The sequence below is a fragment of the Centropristis striata genome, chromosome 19 (genome assembly GCF_030273125.1).
Source record: "Centropristis striata isolate RG_2023a ecotype Rhode Island chromosome 19, C.striata_1.0, whole genome shotgun sequence".
Taxonomy (NCBI): domain Eukaryota; kingdom Metazoa; phylum Chordata; class Actinopteri; order Perciformes; family Serranidae; genus Centropristis; species Centropristis striata.
The window spans coordinates 16,728,027-16,752,849 of record NC_081535.1 but is presented as its reverse complement, the minus strand read 5'-3'; the positions used below and the strand labels follow the sequence as shown (position 1 = coordinate 16,752,849).

Sequence of the window (24,823 nt, the reverse complement as noted above, 5' to 3'; positions counted from 1 at the left end):
CCAGGACTGTAATAGATATGTTTCTTTACTTAATTTTGTTGTAACATTGTGCAAGCAGATGATAGTATTTGCCTCAAAGACTGGGCTATTGGCATAGATGTTGCTGAACTCTTTTGCCAAGTCTTTAGTCTTATTTAATGGACTGCAGTATTACAGCATATTTAATGGACTGGAAATCAGAAGAAAAAAACAGTTTGATGACAAAACAGATTTAAAGCATATTAGGAGAAAAAAATGCTTATCTCAGTCATCTTGTTAGGCCTGGAGAGTAAAACCAGACACATTAGCTTGTATGGGAGAATATGAAAAGACACACTTCATTGCAAAACATGTTGGACAAATTATGGTGAAGTTGTCTTGCAAAATAGTATAAATTGGTGTGTGGGAGTTCACAAAAGGAATTTGGCTCTTGGTGTGAGTGATGCAATGGACATTATACAGAGCTTGCATATCCTGCTCTCTTGTGGGACTAAGAGTGGACGTTTTATCAAATGAAAGACAAAGTGGACATAAGATCTACTAACACAGACCCCTTATCTGCTCTCGACTGTCTGTTTAGAACAGATTTTTCTTGTAAACACAGAGGAAGGGGAACATCTTCATCTCTTGCCAAACTGTCCAGTCAGAAGGGAGGTTTGCTCTTGCCTCCTCCTTTCTTTGTCCTTTCAATTTTCTTATCACCTTCTTCCCCATCTCTTTTGTGTTTCATACTGATTTACAACCTGCCAGAGACAGTTGACTCTCACAGTTTGACCGCACAGAGAATTATAGAGGGAGCATCAAGGGGCTGCATAGGCCAGGAGAATTCATAGGGAGGAGCTGCTTGCACAAGGCCCATTGATGTCACACACTGGCTTGGGCAGTCAGGGTCTTGGCACAAGGCCGAGACTACACCAATGGAGCCAATTCAAGTTAAGGGAGAGAGCCAAAAGAATAACTGGAAACTGCATCAGCAAAGGCCCTTCAAAAAATGCTCTCGAGAAAAAAAAAAAAAGTCCGAAAAGGAAAACAATTGTATCTTGAAAGCACAGGAAGAAAAGTAGAAAGGTGAGTGATCAGGGTCAGCAACAGTCATGATTCAGAGTTCAAAATGAAAGAATGAAAGTCACAAAAGGATGAAGGGGGGAAAGGAGACAGAGAGACAAAGAAGCTCATTAGAAGGGAGTATTTAAGGAAAACACGACTCAGTTATCTCTGTATGAAGCACAATGAACTCCACAGGAAATGCCATTCATTCATTTACTGGAGCACATGCCTTACGATTCAGGTAAAAAAAATAAGTGCTATTTCTGGGAAGACATTGTGTTTCTCTAATTCAGCCTCTGACTCTATCTGTGATAAATGGGGACTCGTGTTAGAAGAAAAATAAAGGGGACCGAGTTATTCTGTCTACAGGGCAATCAAGCTTCTTTTAAAGATTAAACCAAAAGATGCACCAAAGATGTAAAGCAAGTTTCTTATTGATGTGTTAAAAAAACAAGGCAATGTGGTTTTTAACAGATGATCATGACTCCTGATGCATCCAGGAACAAATAAGACCACTTCTTCACCTGGGATTGCAGTGCCCCCTTTGGCCAATTAAAAAAAACATAGACTGGACACATTCATGAGTTGCAGCAGCCATTATGCAAAGCCTACTCTGTACAAGACATTGGTGCTGTGGTGTGTGTCTGTGTGTGATGACAGATCCCTCTATCCATTGTGCTCAGCGTGCAAGCCTCTCTTTCAAATGCATCTGTGTTTTGCTCATAGGCAATTTGTGGATGGTCTCCTCAGACCTAATTTGTTCTGTTCGGGTCTGAAAATTTCCATAGCTCAGGCCTGAGCTCATCACAATTCTCTTGTATCAAGCCCTGGCAACATCAGGTAGCAAGTAAATGAATTTAATATTAGGGATTCACACTGTTTCCCCAGCATGCTCATTGTCTCCCCAGCAGGCCTAGCTCTGAAAACAATCTACCTTCAAATAAACAGAATAAAGTATTTGGTGTCAAAAGGCATCACAGATGGATGAAAGCAGAAATTTGTATTTATGAATGTTAAATTCCCACAAAAGCCTCACACTGGAGAGATATTTCCAAGCTTCTTTTTTTATTTTAAAACTGTTGTTCATTTGTAACGTATTAAGTCATAAAATTGAACTGATTTCAAATCCATGACTCTTTCACTTTTCTAAACCCAATTATCTCAGGGCCATTACAGAAGTAAAAGTAATTAGAGCTAGGATTTATTGGAATTAAGTCAGTCTTGAAAAAACCCTCTAAATTCAGACTTATTATTCCACAGTGAAAAAGGTTTACTCACCCTCACTTAGACCCATAAAACTCAGCAGCACCAGCTTTACCCTAAACACATGTGGAGCATGGTAATTAGGGCTGATTCATAGAGTGACTGTGGTGGTGATTAGCAAATCACATCACCATTGTGTTACCCTAAGCTGAAAATGTAGTTAATGAGGTATTACATTATGTGTTAAATTATGTTAATAAGGTTTTATATACAGTATATAACTACCACCAGGATCAGCCATGAGTGGAAGGATACTGGATCGGAACTTCAATTGATAATAAGTAAATATTTCTGAGTGGCATGGTGGTGTTATTATTAATGTTGTACCATGGTTATACTGTTCTTACTCATATTTTTTATCATTACTCCAGAGTATTATTGCACTGTTTCCCACAGCTTAATACTACAAAAGACATACGGCATACATTTAGAATATGCATCTCATTGCACATCAGGGTAAATAATTTATTTTAATAGCTTTTGACTTTTTTTTCCCTTATTGACTTTCACTGTATGGAGATATAAGAATAGAACCAAGCTGCATTACCTCATTAATGTCTGTGTCAACACAAAGGCAGCCAGCAAAGACAGCTTCCTGTCTATCTGCGCGCCGAAATGACTGGCACTGCTTTTTCTGGAGAGATGCATGTGTTGACATTTTATAGTTGCAAAAACAAGGATAATTGTCATATCCCCTACTGATTTCTTTTTTTGCAATGGGTAGAATCAAACTAGAATTAAACTGCAGTTGGAACTATTTTTAAACTTGGTGCCGCAAGCAAAATGTCTCTCTACTCCGTCAACTCGAGGTCTGTTCATTTAATGACACTCCATGCCAGACGGGGAGGTTTGCAAATTGGGGAATAGCTATATCTTCTTTATAAAGAAAACAAACACTGGCTTGAAGTCAGCATATTGGCAGATTTTTATTCTGTGCAAAAAGGTCATAATAATTAAAGTTCATTTTGTTTGTGATAAATGGCTTTGAGTTTCCCCACATTTTTATTCTTCAGGTCGCACTTTATAAAATGCTTAAATCACATAGTTATGATGTTTTAAATTTTTAATCTTGGGAGGAAAGTATGAATCTCAGCAAAATATTACATTTTAATGGAGCCTGACGTGTTTTTCTAGTTTCCAAGACTGCACAGATAAATCTATCCCCACACTATGCTGTAAGATAACACAGTTAACAATTATGCAATCGGATCAAAAGGCATTTCTTGAAGTACTCCAAAGTTTTTTTTAAAATTCCACTTCTTTGTTTGAATAACACAGCACATACTCAGCATGGTACACTTACCAAAAAACTCATTATAGCTAGCACACCAGTTCCCATAAGGATGATTCACAGTGTGAGTGAATATTTATGCCACTTGATTTCTTTGTCTTCCTAATCAGTCCCAGTGTTCCACCTGGAGATTTACACTACTGCCAACTTCCTCTGCCTAGAACACAAGCATGAACTCCAAAGTGTTTGGCTTTCACACAGAATCAAGAGTTGTTAACTCATTATCATGCTTAAACAGCACAGCCTAATACGTGACACTCTAAATATTTAATTGTACAGTTTTAAATACATTTGGATTGTTTTAAAAGTAATTTAATTTAATTTTTTTTGTTCTTTTCAGGATAGCAACATGTTCTCTCTTCAGATGACAAACGCCAAGCCGATGAACCTTATCCTCACGTCGCCAAACACTGCCTATGGTCTATTCAACATCAGCCTCGATGTCAACATATATGTGAGTTATGCCTCTCTTGTTTTCAACATAAACATTCAGACTGTGATCACACCTCACATTCTTCTGGGTGCAAGATGGGTAGATGTGTGAGGAGCTCTTGTTGTGAAGGGGGGAAAAAATGCTGCAGCAACATACTGTTGTAGATAATTCCATTACTCAGTTTGCTATTGATACAAGAGATTGTCTAACAAGTACTGACTAATTATAAAAAATTAAGTATAAGTGGTTATTTTTTCAGTATTGTATAATTTTCGAATTTATCCAGATGTACTTAGCTTCTGTCTAGTGCCAGCTGTTTTACACACATTCACAGTGCCACAGCTGTGCAGCTCTAGAGAGAGCAGCTTAAGAGACACAATGAACCATGTTGGTTTTCCATAGATATTCCCCAGTGGCTGTTCTGCACGAGGCAGTTTGTGTTTTGGAGTTTTTATTATCACACTATAAATCGGTAAGAGAAGTTTTAGATTGGCCAGCAACGAGAGGGGCTGATGGCTGTAAAATTAATGGTCCAATGAAATTGGAGATTCCGACTTTTACACACTGTCTGCAGATTATATCTGTGAATTAAATCCAGCACGGCAAGGAAACAACTTTTATTCAGCCGCTTCAGTGTATAATTAAATAGAGGAATAACGGTGTTATGAGGAAAAGCGTGTGTCACAGTTTGGTCATTGTAGTGTGTCAGACTATTTTGGTACTTAAATTGATGAACCTAATGAGGTGTTTCAAACACAAAAATCTTATTACTGATAAAAAAAAAAAACCCACTGATACCTTCCATTTGGTTTTGACAGAGAATTCTTTTTATCACCAAACTAAAGAGCCACATTGTAATAAGTCTTTTTTATTATAAATCAGGCCAAGGAGCTATATAAATATTGTAAGAATATCAAAACGCTCAACCGACAGAGAAATGCATATATTCAGAAACTGTGCTTTAAACGAGCCATCAGGATTTCTGTAATGTTGTGATGTTACCCACCACATATGATATCCCATTGTGTTTGGCCTGTGCAGGGCCATGTTGGCTGAAAATCTGAGGAAACTTGTGCATCTGCGATAGCAAATAAAACTCAGAAGATTTGTGTCGTTTCCAGGTTTGAATTCAGATGTATTCAGTCAGTATAAGAAGCATACATTGTTTTTGGAACATTAAAGCATGTAAACATGTACTAGTCGAAACCCAATAATACAAGTATGAACCTGAAAATGAGCACAGTGTGCCTAAATGTGGACTATTATTTCGTAATATGGAACTGATGGAATACCTACTGTTTCTGACAAACCTACTGTTTTTAGGATCCTTATTCTCATGGAAAGTTATAACTTTAATTAAAGCAATAAACTCCATTTTTACAGATATTGGTGTCAGGTTTACTTTGTAAAAGTTGTATTTTTGTGCTCTGACTAATATGCTTTCACACCGTAGAGGCAGTCAATTGTGTCAGTTTAGTTTAGTACAGCAATTGAACATTTTTTTGAAAAGAAGTATCACAATGAACATTTTATCAGCTTTATTTCTTTCCACAAACTGGCACTATCTACGTAATCTTGGGTCGTTTGAACAAGTTGTCGTGGGAACTCCTGAGATCTGACAGAACGGGAACATTTAAAACACAAGACAACCCCTAAATTCACAATGTGTCTGTCATAACATTGTGGCTGGTTGTTTGTCTTCAGTGTTTTACACTTACAGGTGCTCATAAGTGCAAATCTGTTTGGCAGCTGATGCTCGCATGTCGTAGCTTTCCTCCTGCACATGAATGCATCACTTGTCAGAACCATCTTTTTTTATCCACTTCAACACACAAAAATAATTTCACGCTGACAAAAAGTAAAGATGAATGAATGTTTTCTGCGTCAATATCCTATCTGTCAGTGTACTTTCATACTGACGTTAATTAAAACAACCAGTAGATGGGTTAAAAAAAGGCTATGATATGCTTGAAAAACAGGCTAAAATGTAAAAAAAAATTAAAACCAGAGCTGTCCAATCACTGTGATGAAATATTTACAGAAGTGTCACCAGTTACTGATATGCTGACAGCAGTGTGATACCACATCCTGTGTCATGTCCTGTCATGAGCCTGGACAACATTGCCTGTGACTACAGGATGTTTTTTGTGGGATGAGCAGTATCACTGGGGGATAATAGTGTTTTACTGCAGATTGCAGTGTAAGAGAAACAGCATCTGTTCTGCATCTGAGAAAGTACGTCACCAGCTTGACAGCTTGGCTCAATGTCACAACAGCAGCCCTTGTTGGCCTGCAGAAGCTAGCCTATTTACACAGGATTGTCAAAAAAACGGTGGGGACAGCAAGATTTTTCGCTTGCCTTGTGAGTCTTTATAGTTCGCTGCAAAATCAGGTTTTTACTATATATTTAACACATCCTTCAGTATATTATACCTAAAGATACAAATACAGATTCCATAAACAGCAACACTGTTTATGGAAGAATCTGGGTTTAAGATAAGGTTTAAAGAAAGCACCCCAAAGCAGACTGATGGGAAAGAAGTTTCATCAGAACTTTGTGTTTTATCCTGCAGATAGAGATGCTCTTTTCCCTCAAAACATCTTTGAGTTCCTTGAACTTTACTGTGTGCCTGCAGAATATCAAACTGATTTCACTGAGACTTATCTGAGTTAAATTCCACTGTAATCATTAAAATGTTTACCATTGTTATTTCCCTTTTTTTGTCCCGTCCTCTGCCAGCTTCTTTCGTGACTGGTTTTCCCTCTTTTATTTCAGAAGTTTCCGTTCACGCTATTTTTGATCTTGCGTCAATCAAATATTCATGTAAAAAGACCAATGGCTCCCTCAGGCTTACTTGGCTTTCACAATTTGTTTCTGTCTCGCTTTGTGACGCAAGGACACACACACAAATAGTCACACATATGAGACAGGCCACGAGAGAGATTTCCATTATTTAAACAAGCCTACTCACACTTGACGAACATTAACAGGGTAATTTACAGAAAATACAGTTCTGCACAACACCGCCCTTCCACTTTCTCCTTTTTTCCCCTCAAATGCTATGAGCTGTAAAACATTTGTCCCCTATTACAAATAAACATCTGCATGGAAGTTGCAGTAATGTGGGTTAGAACAATGAAAACACTAATGAGTAAGATTACTCAGTAAGTTTGTGTCACAGTCCATGTGTTGTGTATCTGAAAGGTCAATGATGATTAAAAGGAGAGGCATGAAAATATGGAATAAAATGGTGCTCATTATTACATGGAGTTCATGGGTTTATCTGGGTTTAAAATGCACTAGAAAAAAAAAAAGTATTCCAAATAATTCTTGAAGACTTTCTCATTGTAAAAAAAGTTTTCCTTCAGCAAAAGTGTGAAGTTGTGTGAGTGTGAGGATAAGTGTTTACAAAATGAGGAGGCGCTGTACATAAACAGCACTTTATTTTCCACTTAAACTTTGGATCGCTAAAGAAGAGAAGGACAAATCGTTGACGATTAGAATCTGTTGAAGGACAGGCCCAAAATAAAATTGGAGTTCATGTTTTCCTTCCTGAATTGTTATTTATTGAGCATATTTTGTTTTTTTACATATGTCTGTCTAGAAGCCTACTGTAGAAAATCTCCATTATATTCCCAAAGCCCCCTCCTCTGCCTTCTTATTCATGCAGAGCTTAATGTAAACTCCATTATTTCCCATTGGCCCAGACGAGGAAACAGCAGTGTCTCGTCGATGGGATGGATGTATATATTTATACCTTGTATGGAGCCAGATTCCAGCCGACTGTGGTGACGCACAAAGCTAAAAAAGGTCCCATTTCCTGGCCCCACTCAGGAAGCAAAGGAAAGACCATGGCTCCAACAGGGTTGTGCAACTGGGCTCGTGGACACTTAACCATAATAAACATTTCTTTTTAACAGCACCCTGCTCAGAGAATAGAGGGAGAGTTGGGTGGAGGGTAAGAAAAAGTAATAGTAGAGAGTGAGAGGGATGGGCAAACATGTTTGATATGACAAAATGTGAGCAGACATGCAGTGAATATAAATAAATATGAAGCTGACTCACTCAACTCTGTGTTATTGTAGCAGACAGACTCATACCTTTTAGGACCTAGGTGATTCTGACTGTGCTCTTTCTGGAAATTGTTTTAAATTAAACTAATTGACATGACTTTGGTTATGCATTACAGATAAACAATGACTCCACGATTACCCTACATGGTAATCAACATCACAACAATGTCCACAAGCAGAACTTCCCCACTCAAGATGAGGAACTGGTCAAGTGGGCGAGACAGAAGTTTGGGGGTGTGACTTCATTCACCACAATCCGAAATCTGAAAACATTGTCATTGACGGGAACCAAAGGTGAGAAATGTTTGTGTAACCTGGCAAATTTTTTAAATTAACAGTTTATTATCAACGTAACACTAACTAATTAACTTGTGAGATGTAGTTGCCCGTTTGCAGGGAGTACAATGCCATCATATAAAATTAAGCTGTATGTGAGACTGTGACTATGATTTTTTTAATGCTATCTGCATCTTTTTATGGCCTAAAACAATATTTCTGGTGCTGAAGATTGCAGCAGAATTACAATCGGCACAACATACAGTTCAAGTTTACATAACTCAGCAGTGAGTCTGCAGTACAGTCATCATGGTTAGATATGGTGTTTGTTTCCAGAGCTCTCTTGATAAAATCAAACGCTAACCTACTGTTATTGGAAGTGTGTGAAATCCATTTCAAGTGTGAATCCCAGAGAAAACACTATGCATCAAAAAAAAGCTTTTTTTCTTTTTACTTAACAAAATCTTTATGTAAACTTGACATTATCTGAGTATTACATTGTCAGAAAATACACAATAAATCACATTCGGCAAACAAACGTACAAACTGTATATGCTGGTAACACATAGAGGAATTTAAAAAATATATATGTGTGTGTGTGTGTGTGTGTGTGTGTGTGTAAAATGATTTATAATTTACTCATCAGGGTACCTTATTGCTCTTATAATTTAAATTAAGTGATAATCGTAGCTCATAAATTAGAAAATGTATCAAACTTCAGATTGATATTTGCAATTATGTACACCTTTGTTAACATCTCTTGCCATTGAGACAGTGTGCGAGGCAGTAGTTTGAGCCAAGGTCTAGTTATAATTTTTTATTGGCACCAATAATAAGATATGCAACAATTTAATCTTAATTTTATCCGTTGCCCCATCCGGATATAGTGGGTTTGATTTCTTACACATTCTATTCTCCCTTTTTTATTTTTAAACTATTTTAGAAAGAAATTCTGTCTGCTCGTGTCAATTTGTAGTAACATACGCCTGAGGATCTTGAAACTACACTTGTTATATATGTAATAAAAAACCTTTACCTATCATGGACCATCACAGATACACAGAAAAATAAAAGAACAACTCAAGATATAGGATCAGGATATAGGATAAGTTTACCGAGAGACTGACAACACCACTTGTCCCTCCCTAAAACTGCATTACATACAGAACCAGACCATGTTGTTTTTAAAGCACCAGTTGCCATATGGCCATTCTACAAAGGCACCTTAAACCAATATGGGAATATACAGCCTACTGAAATATAATGGTGTCACAATTTTTTATACTTGCAGTAAGACGTTGAATACAACTCTAAAAATCAAACATTGTCTTTCTTCTCCACACCAACACAGTCCATTATAATTTAGACAGGTGCACTGTGTGATCTTTGGAGACATTTCCAGGGAGCGTAAAGTTGTCAAAAGTCTATACTTTAATATGTATTTGATACCAAGTGTTAAAGAGTACAATTATCGCTAATTATACATTTGATGGTTTCAAAAGTACTGAAGTTATAAAAGAAACAGATCGACAATCAGAATTTCAACCCAAGGCTGTACAGATGAATCAAGGGGGAAGAAAATCCACTAATCCTGAACCTTTAGCTGAAGGGCATTTTCTCCAGCAACAAAACTAAACCAACTGAAGCACAACTGGAGGCAGAGAGCAGGCAACACTATGAAAGTGGATGTCAAAATAGCCAGTGGGTGACCTGTCACTGTTATTCAAAAAGTAAGCCATAGTTAGCCATGCATTCAGAACCAATGTTAGTTGAAAAAGAAAAAGGTAGGAGTGCTGATTGGCAGTGTTTTGCCTATGAGACTGATGCAGAAGAAAAGGCAAAAGATTTGCAAAAGTTGTTCACAACGGTGACAAGAGGAGGGAAAGTGACAAATTTGGTGAAAACATCTGAAGAACTGGCACCCTGTTCTGTTCAAAGACAATTAATGTGCCTTTTTGCCTTTTTGCTGTCATATTGAAAGAAGTATCAGACATGTTTTTAACAGGATTTAATAACAAGATTTGTATAGACTTTAACAAACCAACCTCATAAATGTTTTAAGTTTACCATTAACATATAAGGAGCTTGTGGAGTTCTGCAGCACTGCAGTTCAGTTAACCTTTATAATGCTGCATGTTTCAATCACTAATACCTGTGTAGCCAGCAATGCTGAAGATGGAGGCATAAAAAACCCTATGATTTAATGTGAACATTCATGACTGACTAAAGCCTGGACACACTAAGTATTATTTGCTGCTATTGCCAACAGCCGTAGCAGCGGGAGGCTGGATGCAAGCACAATTATTTCCTAACAAAGCTTCCTTAAGGCGGTCAGAGCCGGAGCAGAGCTCTGACATGGGCTCAGATAGTGAACACTGGTGATGCTGTAATCGTGGTGGCTGCTTTTATGCCCACTATCTTTACATGAATTCAATTTTAATCTGCCTCCTTATGATTATCTGTTCCAGGTCTATCAATTATAGGGTGCTGCAGTCTGGCAATGGTGTACTGCTCTATTACCATTTAAAATGTGTCATTTAAATTGCGATGAAATGCTTTGTTTTTTTCAGCCACTCTTGGTTTTAGCTTGTGTTTTTACTGACTCATAGTCCACAAGGGCATTAAAATTACTCAAGCAGTACAACGGTTTACATCGCTATTTTGTTGTATCCCTTGGCCTGTATTGAGGTATGAGGTGAACATGCGTAGGCCTTGTTGTAGGCGTTTGAAAAGTCTGTGCAATGACTACACAACAGTGCGTTGCCAAGTTGAAAGCTTGCAGAGGAGAAAATATGTAAATGTCCCTCAGGTTTCTTGAATGTCTCAATGTGATTTGAAATTGTTAAAAGTGGATTAAAGTGATACCGCACTCAAAATAATTCTTGTCCCAAATACTTTTCCTTATGTGTTTTGAAATGACATTGTTGAAAGCTGGTAGCTTAATATATACAAGGAAATAAGGAGTGGTTAGCTTGGAAAAAAACCTTCAACATACTAATGGGAACACATTTTTATATTGGAAAAAAATACTAAAACCATGCAAAATCTCAGTATTCTCCAAGTACTCATATTCTTGTCAAATGTAGCTCAAGTATGCCGGTTGTGCCGTTCACACTGCTTGGCTATCGGTGTGATGAGACTATATGAGGTGCTGGGGGATACATCACCCCATTTTTAGCATAGTGTTTTGAAAATGTGTGTAGCAATTTGAGCACTACACCAGGGTGCACCTGTAAACCATCAGTCACAATTATTTGGTCAAAGACTGAGCACAGTGTAGTCCCATGAGACTGGAACATCTCCCATTGCGGGAAAGGCAAGGCGCTAATGTGCATGCCCCAGCAGTTTGGTCTTCTGCTGCACTGGGCTATGGCTCCCCAGTGCTGGCCACCAAGTAAAACACTGTAAACTGAACTTCTGTTAGCAGCCACACTCAACAAAAATAGTCTCTAGAAGCACCACTCTTGGTAAAACTACCCAGTTGAATAAATTTGAAAAATAGGCTGTAATTGTCATGGATTATTGCTTATTATTGCATCCACTACCCCACCGCCACAATTAAGCATTTAAACACAAGTGCTGGCAGTCCATTATTTGAGATGTTTTCTTTTTTATTATACGAGATTATACATGCAGAAATAATTTAACTACTCATAATTTCCCCCGGTAGGCCATTTTTGTTAGGCATACAATGAATGAACAGTGATGCAAAATGAATGTTTGTGGTTTTTACAGGAACCAAAGCTGGCTCTCGTTCCTGCATTCTAAGAGAGGAAGATGCATTTGAGAAGCATTTTATGAAGATTGAAACAGCACCCCTGGCTTCTTCATTCAAATCTTGCTCACCACCGCAGCAGAACCCCAGTGATGATGCAGAGCTTCATATCATAAACATCCCAGAGAACGCCAGCACTCGGTAAACTTTGAGATTCAGGAGACAAAGCATTTTATGTATTGTTTTGCTATCTCTGGTGGCAAAATTACTCTTGTAATTTTTTGTTCTTCATATTGCAGCAATGTATCACTTCGCGTTAACACTAAGGAGACCAGCGTTTTCCTGAGAGGCCCTCAGGGCACCACATGGAGCTTCCTCAACCTACAACACACCAAGTTTGGTGTAAGCTCACTAACACACACACTCCAGTAGTTGTAGCGCAGATATTTACGATACTTATGTCTCACATGTGAGATTGGATTTATTAACTCCAATCTGTGTGATAACATTGTTGTCAATAGTATTATAGCTCACTTTATAACAGGGTTAAATTCCAACTCATAATAAGCTTTCCCATGCTTGTGAAAATATGCCTTTTATCAAGCGAGTGCTTGTACGAAACAGTATCTAAGTCATGACTGATTTATTTGAACTCGTCTTCCCTCTCTACAGTCTAACAATGACATCCTGCTGACCGCCTTCCCACACAAAATCCCGCCTTCATTTACATTGAACAGCGACAATGCAGGGGATGTGCAGAGGAAGGCTTTAGATCACTTCAGAGCCAGCACATTCACCAGCTACACTGAACTCAGACCAGAGGACTCGATGGTTTTACTGGTTCTAGGAAAAAAAGACAACCCTGCAGGTAAGACGAAAAAAAAAGTAGAGGGAGGACTGCAGAAAGCAACAACCCACGCACAATAAATGTTACACAATGCCAGCACTGAGATGGAAAAAATTTGGAGGATAATGACTGTTGTAATAATAGTAAAAGTAATATTCAGCATTGACATTTTTACATTATGCATTATTTTACATACACATTGTGCTATGCTGTAATTTGATTTCAGCCTTTGAGTGAGACATCTTTTAAAAGTGGTAGTACAGCATAGTGTGCACAGGAAAGGACAACTTTCCATATTAAGTTCAGTATACATCTGTACATGTGTAATTGGTGAACTTGGACATTCATTAGGATGCTAACTTTGGCTCATGGAAAAGAGTCGTTAAACAAAATATTCTTCCTGAAAAAAAATGAACAGCTCAAAAGCAGTTTAAGCATACCCTGCTTTGTCATCTATTTTACTCTGAATGGGTCCGTAGTTTACAAAATCAGCACCATGCTTTACTGAAGAAGATTTGTAACTACTGAATGAGAACATAAACTCATTAGGAAAATATATACTAATAAATAATAATAATAATAATAAATTCAGTGAGAATCAAGGAACTTTTTTCATATACTTATTAACAATCTGATTTAATTTTGCAACCAGTGGAGTCACCCCCTGCTGGCCATGTGAAAAAATGCAAGTTTAAGGCACTTTGCATTGTCCTAACTTTGCAGAACTGGCGATTTTCAGTTGATAGAAATCTATACAAATGAATGTATATGCTTTATCCTTTGTTAATCTTTTCTTTTAATTTTAGCTGTTTCTCTCTCAGTTACAGAAACAGCACCAGCAACAGTCACTCCTGGAACACCTAATGTTGGTCATCAGCAGATGCCTCTGCTGATGCAGCTATATGCCTCCCCAGACTACCATTGCCCCCTGGACCCCGCCAAGGTGCAGAGTGACAAGAGAATTTATGCAGAGGTAGGAAATCATTCACCTTCTTAGCAGTACTTTACATCTCCTAGCTCAACTGCGGCTGAAAAACAGCTAAATATTTGATGGATAATGTAAAATAAATATGCTTGTTTAGCAGCTAGTATATAACATTGGTCTGCGCCAAACATGTCAAAATAATTTTAATGTGCTTTTGTGCAATATTGTATTTCTTTCCTAAACACAGCTATTATGAGTTTTATACTCCCAGTTGTATAGTCATTATATTTGTAATTTGTTGCTATTGTCATTATTGTGCTTTTTTTTAATTGATCTGAAGTTTATTTAAACTTTTCTCGTTTGTTGTAGATTTCGGGGCACACTTTAGGAGATTTTGTCTTGACCATCAAGGTGATCAGCTGCTTTGTGCGATCCACGGGCTCATGCCCTGTAGTGAAAGAGCTGCCCTTCATGCCAGAGGCCTGCACCTTAAATTCTTGTCCCAACAGCACCCGACTCAGCTTCTCCTTAGATCAGCTTCAAGAGCTGGAGTCCACCACATGGGATCTGGAATGCTCCGTCAAACTTTGCTACAGTGAGGTAGGACTTCATCCCCTACTTTTTTCTATCAACTTTTCCTTTTAGAATATTTTGTATTGAGTGTCAGTGTAGACCTTCATTTCTAGCAAGATTAAAATACTGAAGCTTGACTTCCGTTTTTGACACACTTATGGGCTTTGTCAGTAAGTTTTTTTCTTTCACCACCTCACTAGAAATGTGGAGATGGAGGAAGAGTGAAGAGGAATCTGGAAGTCACCCAGCCGTGTCTGCAACCACCAAGTGAGTTCAGTTTAAACTCCAAAATATGAGTCAATTAACTTAACTGGCCCAGGTTTGACCAGATTGGACCAAATCCCAGTTTGTTCTTAGGAGACTAGGCTCAGGTCTATTGATTAGCTGATTTTCTCTTATTTTCCTTTCTTTTTTCCTTCACTAACTTACTTACTTTCCAGACAAGGAAAAAAAAAAAAAATACAAAGCAATTGCATAAAATATGTCGTCGATTATATGCAGATCATTAATTGTTTTTTGTTTTTTTACACTAGCATTTTGTTATATAAATCTATAAATATCATAATATTTTTTAGTGGAGCAAGGAAGTTCACAAAAGGTATAAGATACATTTGAAACACCATAAGTTAATATTTTTTTATTTTAGTCTAAAAAACAAATATCTTTCACATGAATAAAAACACATCAAACACAACAAATGCAGAAAGCTCCAGTCTCCAAAAAGATCCACTCATAATTGTGGGGAAAAGTGTAATTTCTTGCCAAAGACTCACTATGAAGATGAATGTTTCATATTTAATTCTTTATAAAGAAACTCTCAAAAAAAGAAAAGAGTTCAAACTTTTGAATTGCCTTTTTTGCCCTCAGGACTTAATTGCCTGCATGGTGCTCGGCCAGTGAATTGCCTCTTGCTGCTATAATTTTCATTCCAATTGTTGCTTTCAGTGGACAACAAGTGCTGCGCAGGCGGTTGTCATAGCAGTGAACTCAGGATATGCAGTGAAGCCAGTAAGGGGTTGCGGGGCTGGGCCTCGTCCTTTAGGAAGGTCTGCAGGCTGACCTTGTGGCCACAATCAGAAGTAATGGCCCTCAGGGGAGGGGGGTGAAGTCCTTTGTGTTTCCAAGGGGGTCTGACTGTGTTGCTGTCCAAACACAGCCACTGGGCCTGCTGCTATTGTCGGACCATTCAAAACAGTTGACTCAAACAAGGAAAGATGTCTTTTTTCAAAGAAAGCCCAGCCTCTAGATTGATGATAAATTTATAGGAAAATTGAAATAATTCAGTCTCAAAAAGACAGAAGGAAGTAGATGTTGAATCACCTGAAGTTTGCCTGGCCTTTTGTGAAACTGATAATGGATGTGTTTATTCATTAAGCTTCCTTTATCCTCCATTTCCTTCTAGAGGAGAAAGATAAAGGTTGGTATGTCAGTGTTGCAGCAGACTAAACTACTCATCTATGCTTTCCTGTGTCCTGTTTGTCCTCCTCTTTGCTTTAACTTACGCAATTAAAAATGTGTTTCTTGACACTGGCACCCGAAGTACAGGAATCGTGCTACTTGTGAAGGAACATGCTGCTTTGATAGGTCTGTTTACGTGGTTCCATTCATTAGCCAGTGTCAGCGATACAGGGGTCATATCAGCAGGACTAACAGACTGCATTCTGCTGCGAGCCCTCACTGGGCAGGACTGAGTGCTCCATTCAGCAATCATTCCTGTTTGGTAGTTTTCATCCAGAGGGCTCCAGGGAGTCACAGCACAGGCCTGCTGTCTGCCTCCTCCTCTCCACCTGCACTGGAGCTTCTGCTTCCTGCTCTTGTTTATTCAGCTTTGCTGTCAAAGCTTCACTTGTACAAACTAACACAGCTACTGATTACAGAAAAAAAAGTCTCAAGAGAAAGCCAGCTCAAGTTGCTGTGATGTTTTTGGCTCATTTGGGGTCAAGGAATGTTCCTCGCTGACAGATCAACAAACTGGGTTGGCTGTTTGGGATGTAGTTGATCCAAACGCCCACAAGATGTCACTGTTTTAATGGGTTGGGTCATGTTTAATTCCATTGATATTTGTTAATGTTCAATCAAATATCAGCATTATTTATTAGCCGTAGTTTATTTGTATTAAATATAATCATAATTGTACTTACAATAATTAAACCTTATGGAGTCACATGTCCTGTATCAGACTCTGTATTGTCCCTATGCAGTTCAGTTTAAATATTGTATGTTCTGCAGTCAGCATTAAGATCACTACACTAGCAGTTCCATTGCACATTTTATACACCTATTTAAATACACATGATGCACAGAGTGGTTCTACAAAACAAACCCGCTCTCTTCTGTCCCTCATGTCCTCTCTTTAATGTACTTCAGGGAAGGGGAGCTGTATTGTATGAAGCCCAGTATAGTACTTAGCCTAGCACATTCCACCAGGAGGCAGGAGGCAGCAGAGGCAGGTGAGAGAAACTCGTGCAAAGGTGATGATTAGTTTCTTCCAAATGTTCGAGATACTTGTGTGAGGATCTCTACAGGTAGCTGGAGAGGGGGAGAAGGAAAAGCATTTGTTTGTTCAGTTTTTCTTGATATGCAACACACATCACACCATACTGATTATGTTTCTGGTTCTGTTGGGGACTTTTGACAGCTTGCTGGCATCAGAAAAAGTGGTGGGTGTGTAGCCTTGTAGAGCCACACTATATTCAAAAATTCAGATTTTGTTTGATTATAATTGTAATATGCCAAACCCTTTACACGCTTTTATGTCAAAATTATTTAAAAACTGATCTTGGTGGAAGTTTTAAATTCGTTTTGCAAGGATTTAAGAGTACCTTGCTGTTTTTTCAGCAAAAAAAATCTGAAGTGAGGATCAATAATTGCTGAGTTTACGGTGACGTCTGAGTGAGAGTGAAAACTCTGCATCTATTGTACAGCACTCTTGAAATGGTGACGAACTCAAGGTTATCCATTCATGGCCTTTGCCAGATCACAATGAGTGAAGGAACACTGTGGGATGTCCTTGTCGGGTTAGTACCGGATGTCCGTGGCGCGGTACAGTGTGTCATGGGTTTGAGCGAATTTTAGTGAATTTTTAGTCTCTTTTCTTACTCTTTCAGAGAAAATTATTTTTTATTGCTGCTGGCTCAGATTTTTACGTTTTCTATGAAGTCTGTCAGCAGTGAAGCACGTTGTGTGGCATGAGCCAGCATACTGAACGTCACCACTGCCAAACTTGATTGTAAATTGAAATTTGTATCATTAAATTAGAAGAGAGACGATGAGCACAAATGTTCTTTTTTATTCCAGTCTGGCTGAGGTCTTACCCTGCAATAGTAATATATTTACTGCATGGGCTTTGCTTGTATTACCATAGTAACGAGAATGGGGGAAAATAGCATAAAAGGAACATGGCATAGCTGGTACATACATGGTGCATACATTTTGTGTGATTAGAATTACTGTTGCTGCTTTTATAATCAATTCCATCAATCTTTAAAGTGACATTTGAGGCAGCTGTTGGTTTCGACTTGGATGAAAATCAACTTGCAGACACTTGCAAGGGAGGTGTTGTCAAAAAAAAATCATTGTTATTACATGTTTATATAGTTGAAAGCAGGATTTAAAAACACTGTATTTGTGCATTCCAGGAAACTCCTACATCTTGAGTTCAAGATTTTGCCTTAAAAACATAATCCTTACCAGACACACTAGTACAATTACTGTGTGGGTGTTTTGTTACACTGAACTGAAATTTGGTGCTGGCAACTGGTCCTTCTTGTTAGCTCCGGTTCTCTGGAGAAATCAGCCAATCTGATAAGGTTGCTGATATCTTTGAACTTTCTACATTGATATCTCAGTGCTGCATCGACAACTTGCATCCTCACGCGAAAATGTCATCACTGTGACAAAAATCCAAAACTCAAGTCTGTGTAATGTATTTTGATACTGTGTTAGTATGCACAACAACCATCAGTTTAATTGAGGTTGTTATGATTTCTACTGTTGTTTGATTGAAGCTTGAATACATTGTTATTTTCATGTGTATGTTGCAGCCCCACCGTGCATTGATTTCGGCCTACCTGGTGTCCTGGGCATTGCTTTTGGAGGGTTCCTGATTGGAGTTTTACTTATTGGAGCACTGTGGTTTATCAAAATTAAAACAGGTAAATGTATGATTAACGACATAATGTTTCTGGTTGAATATGTAGCTGAGTCTGGATTTGAAATTGTCAATTTCTGTTTTATTCAGGGTACCCAACTGGACTGGACATTAGCTCAACTGCAGCAAATCTTCCTGGTAAGGGTTTTTTATTTTCCTTTGATTGGTTCAATTCTTCTCATTTTGTAAGGTTCTTATAGGCTTGTCTCTCCTATTTCTTCAGGATGTCCTTGCTCAGGAGCAAAACGACAACCTGTTTCTACCAAACCATCCCCCTCTGAGAACAGCAGCGCCAACGCAAGCATTGGAAGCACCCAGAGCACGCCGACCAGCAGCATGGCATGAGATTATGGTAATCTCCACCAACAGCAGGGCCACCGTCTCCCTTCAAAGTCACCTATACGAGTTTTGTGCTTTTGTTTTCTTTAATAATGCTTTAAAAGCATTTCTACCTTCCCCGCCCCCTTCAAATTCTTATTGAAAAGCACAACCCACGTCTTTGACTCACCAAGCCTGTAATGGATGTGATCTGGGAGTTTGGAATGGTGGATCGGAGGTGGGGGGGGGGCTGGGTGACGGATAACAGAAGTCTAATCAATGGCCTCTGACGCTCACCTCTGCAGCCTCTCTGTAAAGTCAAGCTCCTAGACAGGAAGTTAAAGAGGGCAAGAGAAAAAAAAATAAATTGGCTCCCAGCAACAGGAAAAACAAACCATATCCCCCAAGAGCTAACAGGAAATTCACTACATTCCTTTCAATGAATTGTGCTTGTGTGATGGCAGCACAATAATAGTCAGACAGGAGACAAACCAGTCAAAAGAACGACTTTGAAAAACAGATGAAAAGCTGTTTTGCATTCACATCTAAACTACAAAAATATGACGGGCTTTTGGCTTGGTCAGTCCAAAATGTAATCAACAACGTCTCGGGGACTGAAAAGCTCAACGTTTGGATCTCAAACCAGTCAATGAAATGCTCACTTAAAGGGGTATTTGTCTTAATTGGAGTTCGAGGTCAAAAATAACAGCTACCTCCTATTGTTTAGAAGTCTTTTGCTAAGTTTACTCTTAACACTAGATTTCTCCGGTGAATTGACCTGATTTTCTGCATTTATTATTTTTTTCTGTGTCACTTTAAGTGAATCTTGTAGTAGTATTTGTAGCTCACAAAACAAAGTCATGGTGCCATTTCTATGCTATCCAATAGCTGTATCAGGGCCTTCATATATGAAAGTCAAGTTTGTTTTTTCTTCCAGTGTTTAATGGAAGTTACAGAGAAATATGCTTGATTTTGTAATTACTCAACAAAATCCATCTTCAATGATATTTATTGCCCAAACGTAGCAATAAATTATGAACCAGGAAGAATAAAAGTACTTTTATTTTCTAAGCATGCAGAGATGCATGGCTGTATACAGAGTTCCCATAATGAGGAGTTAATGCCAAAACTCTGCACATCACTTTTCAGACCTCAGACTTATATATGGACTTAAGCACCACTCATACAGCTACGCCAACAGGGTGGAGTTTCCCCAAAACAGTCTGTCTGGAGGTGGAATTCCAGTACTTTTCCTTTTTGCGCAATGTCCATTCTCAGTCCATAACCACTGCCTGACAATTTCTTATAACCACAATTTTTCACAATATATGCCTCCTCTCTGGTAACATACATAAACACATACATACAAAAAGAGCTTTACAGAATATATTGTATAATAGAGTTAACCTGCCTGCTCATTTTTGATGTCGCATCATTCAAAATGTAGCCAGCCATTAATGCTCTGCTCATTCTTGTGATTGGAGATGAGTGCACTGAAGGACCTCTGATGTTATTGATCCATGTGACCAGAAATTGTTATTCTTTGGAACTTTAGGTACCAATAATAGGCTAAAATGTCCCATAATGAAATTCACATTATTAGGTTTTTTTGGCAGAAGAAAATGGAATATTTGAGGCTGTTTGTTTCGAATAAATTATCTAGAAAACCCACTTTCCACAGTAAAACTGAGAAATTCAAACATGTGGACTGTACATAGATCATTCTGGTAAACTGAGTTAAAAACCATTTCCTAATCCAGCCTATTTGGACTGTAGTTTGAATGTAGTTTTTGACAATGCATTAATCAGCCAATCCAACCCTAAAAAATATGTTCCCATACAACAAAATTGCATTCCCAATAATGTTTCAAGCGAAAACAGCATTACAGTTACAGTATTAAACACATTATTATTTTTTATCTGTGAAACTGTCGCAGTTTGGTTAGGTTAAGGCACCAAAACTGCTTAGTTAGGTTTAGTAAAATAAATCATCCTTTGGGTTATAATAAGTACTTTAAACGTAAAACGTAAGTTAAAATAAGTTACTTATGTTGACTTTTGGTTTCACACCGATCACAAACAGCAGGGTCCTGGGTGAAAGCCCTGTGTTTCTATCCACACTGACATCCTCCTTACACAGATTTTAAATAGAAACATATTTGGGATAGGTTTAAAACAAACAACAACAAAAAAAACACAGAACTGAGAGAATATATTTTTTCCTCAACATATAATAAACAATGTAGTTTTGTGGAGGGGAACATAAAACCCTTGTTCCAAAAAAGTTTGGATGCTGTGTTTGAGCAATTCGAGCATTAGATATCTTGTCTTTGTACTGTATTCATTTGAATTCGGTTATAAAGGATTTGCAAATCATTACGTTGTGTTTTTATCACACGTTTCTTACTGTGTCCCAACTTTTTTGGAATGAGGGTTGTAATTTTTAGGAGCCCCGGCTGGTCAATCGCTCATGCTTTTACCACATAAAGACTGCTTAATAAAAAAAAAACATCTCCAGCTTTATTTTCCACATATGGAATTATATGGAAACTGTCATTAAAGAGAGTTTCTTATTAAAATTTTTAAAATTCTGCTCTTTACATTTGATAGGCTGCATCAGCCACTGCAGTGCTAATGCTAGACAGAAGCTGCTTCGATGCATAATGGGGACTCATGAGAGCTGCAACTGTAGAGTGACGGTTGATCCGTGAACCCGATATTTGTTTCAATGTACAAATGTAAATGTATTTTATATTTTTATTGCCACTCTGTTACCTCTTTAAAGATATTCCCATCACACGTCTTTTGGTATAAGTAAGCCATTTGTATCCACAGTACATAGCTTTGGCACAAACATTGTGATGTTAAAACGTTTCTTTATATACATTTGAAACACTGATTTAGTTTTACATGCATATATATTCACACTCCGTAGTTACTCACTTTCTGATTTGGTTTGAATAATTTATTCACCTTTAAAGCCTAACCTCAACAGTATTCAGCGTTTTCCAGAACAACTGCATTTGTAAAATGTCTCCTCATTGTATGTGAGCTATGTAGCTTATCATCCTCCTCTCGAACTCAGTGTGTGCGTGCATGTACGTTTCTCTGTGCATGCCTGATTTTCTTTGTGTGTTTGTGCAGAGACAGAGAACAAAGAGGGCCAGTACAAAATGCCACTTGAGTATTTGTGCAATATGATGAGGTAAACTCTTATGTAATGTGTAATATGTATTTTTTTTTAATCATGTTTTTTGTAAGTGTTGTATGACAGTCTTACTTTGTTCTTTACATATTTTTTTTCTCTTTTACATATTTGGAGAAGTGGGACAATTCCTAATCAAGGCACTTAATCAAATGTATGATTTGTTTTGTATTGTAATCTTTTGTTTTTTATTCTCTTATCCATTCGGTTACACTGTAGTCACAGACGTGTCACATCACATGTCAAACACCGTACATTTGGTTCGTTTTTTGGTTTTACCCCTGTTTGACTTTTTGCTCTAACCCTAAGATTCCCCTACTGTCCAAAAACATGGCATATCTCTGCTGATGCTGACATCCTGACATTGTATTGTGCTCATTGTATCTTCAGTGGGTGTGATGGGGAAGTACATTCTGAAAAACAGAATTTCTCTCCACGGAGAAGCATCCCAGCACTCACGAACATGTCGTTTGCAGGGAACATTCAAACTTAAAACAGCTAAAAATGCGACGGTTAGTGAGAACTTTTGCATTTAATTTTAGGATTTTTACTTTTCAAATGTCAGGTATTCTGTACCTGTGTTAAACCAGCCACTGTGACTGACAGATTCTGTCCGAGCACTGACAATAAAATCAGACAACCTGCCAGTTAATTCACTTGTTAACCCTGCAGATCCATTCGTTACCTCTCTGACAACAGCTTCCTCCTCCACAGACACTCACAGCCAAACGAAATATCTGTGTCAGCGTGCGCACATACACAGTATATGTACTCTATGTGTGTGTGTGTGTGCGCCTGTGTGTAGGTGTACAATAGAAACGACATTTATGTGAGCAGATCCTTCCTCCAGTCTCTTAACAACGTCCAAATCCTGAATTCTTACCAAAGAATCTCAAGCCTTAACAACACGTCAGAATGTCTGCTTTGATTTTTCTGAGTATAAAATGCAGTGTTACTTTCCTGCCATTTAAAATGGGTCCATTTCCTGAGGTAGTACTCACCAAATGTCATGTTATTCTATGTTGTCTCTGAATAAATATATGTTTTGTCTGAAATTATCTTAATAAAGTGATTATGACAAACGTTCTTTGTGTTTTGTGGTGTCTTTCTTACAGGCAGCATTATGTACTGTTGGAAAACACAAACTCCCAGGACATCCCGGATCCCCCAGGACAAGTAATATCACAGAGTAATAATACAGCACACTTGGCAGGGCTCTCACAGAATAAAGAGCCAGCAACACTACACACTCTCAAACACATTATTAACAGTGACAAAGGGAACAATGAAGGATCTTCTGTGTTTAGACTGCATTTTAATTGAAATATTATAGAACATGTTGTATGTAGGTAGTGAAAATGCCCAGTTATTTGACTGGTGTTGCCTGCTAACAATTGCTGTGACATTTTCGCGCGATGACTTGTCGCATCCACAGTAGGTGTGAGCTTCCTCTGTTATGTTCCCGCTTTGGTCGCTTCCATTTAGCACTAGCACTGTAAAGTGACTTCTCATTAACTAGCAGCAAATATAAGTTACTTTCAACCCAAAGTAGTGGACACAGCTTGCTTGGCATAATGACTAATGTCAGGGGATCACACAGTTTGAAAACAAAAGTGAGATTTCATGGCTCTGTGTGCAGCCCACACTACAGTAGACAAGACTTAAAACCTCTATCACAAGTGTTTCTGTCCAAAATAATCATTGGATTGTTTCTATGTTCTTAAACTTACACATAATTCATAATCTCATAAGAAATCACGGATATAGCTTTCTTTCACACAGCATCAACTTTTGGGATTTCATCAGTGAAAGAAGTATTCAGATCCTTTACATTAGTTGAAGTAGCTGGCTTGGGAACCAGACAAGTCTGCATGCTTTATTTGCAAGAGACCCGTAGATCCAGATAGCAGTTTGGGGGAATTTAGACACACACAATGTAAGTTATTCCTTCATTTTGCGTACTGGGTCTGGCTGGCTGCCTCCTTTATATTGGCCACACAGGTATTTGTGACAGCGTGATGCGTCATGCTTTAAAAGCCGTCATGGCGCGGTGCAAACCGTTGGAAATGATGGGTTTCAGGGTGCAGTGATGCTTTTGTCGATTTGCGTTTGAGAGGGCCTTCACTCGTATTTTTGGCCTAAAAAGTACTAAAACCACAATGTAAAAAATACCCTGTTACAAGAAAACATCTTGCTTAAGTAATAACATAAATAGAAATGTGAAAATATAAAATAAATGTAAAAGTACTTGTAATGTACCTGTAAGTATTATATTGTTATGTACGTACATATTATATTTTTTGAATACTATTAGTCCCACATTAATGTGTCATTTTTTTTATTTTGAAGCCAATTGAAATTATGTTATAGCAGCATCTGCAAAGTAACCAACTACAGCTGTTAAATTAATGTAAAAAATACAGTATTTCATTCTGAGGTTTTGTGGAATAAAGGTTTAAAGTTGCATATAATAGAAAATACTTAAAATTGTACTTAAGTAAACTACAGAGTAATAGTACATTTCACTGCTGAGTAATAAGAAGGTATTTTTTCACTTATCTATTTTTTATGTCTTCATTTTTTTTACATTCCCTCACAGATTTGTTTTTATTTTTTTAATCAAATGCTTCACCTGCTGTTTCATCTGATGTCATGCATTTATTTTTTGCATTTGTGTCTTATTATTGCGCTCATCTGATTCAGCAGAGTTCACCTTATGACTGACCT

The 24,823-nt window shown here is 37.9% G+C and overlaps 1 protein-coding gene across 2 annotated transcripts in view; it reads left to right on the top strand.

Annotated features, from left to right (window-relative positions):
• eng (endoglin) overlaps window positions 1-23,182 on the top strand; it is a 44,665-nt gene extending 21,483 nt beyond the window's left edge. For both annotated transcript variants that reach the window (XM_059357894.1, XM_059357895.1), the window contains exons 4-14: window positions 3,921-4,034; window positions 8,204-8,381; window positions 12,099-12,279; window positions 12,378-12,480; window positions 12,751-12,946; window positions 13,747-13,898; window positions 14,220-14,450; window positions 14,624-14,690; window positions 18,467-18,577; window positions 18,664-18,711; window positions 18,797-23,182. In XM_059357894.1, the coding sequence (XP_059213877.1) occupies window positions 3,921-4,034; window positions 8,204-8,381; window positions 12,099-12,279; window positions 12,378-12,480; window positions 12,751-12,946; window positions 13,747-13,898; window positions 14,220-14,450; window positions 14,624-14,690; window positions 18,467-18,577; window positions 18,664-18,711; window positions 18,797-18,918 (1,503 nt within the window). In that variant the 3' untranslated portion in view covers window positions 18,919-23,182. The remainder of the gene's footprint in view (window positions 1-3,920; window positions 4,035-8,203; window positions 8,382-12,098; window positions 12,280-12,377; window positions 12,481-12,750; window positions 12,947-13,746; window positions 13,899-14,219; window positions 14,451-14,623; window positions 14,691-18,466; window positions 18,578-18,663; window positions 18,712-18,796) is intronic.
• Window positions 23,183-24,823: the final 1,641 nt, after the last annotated feature.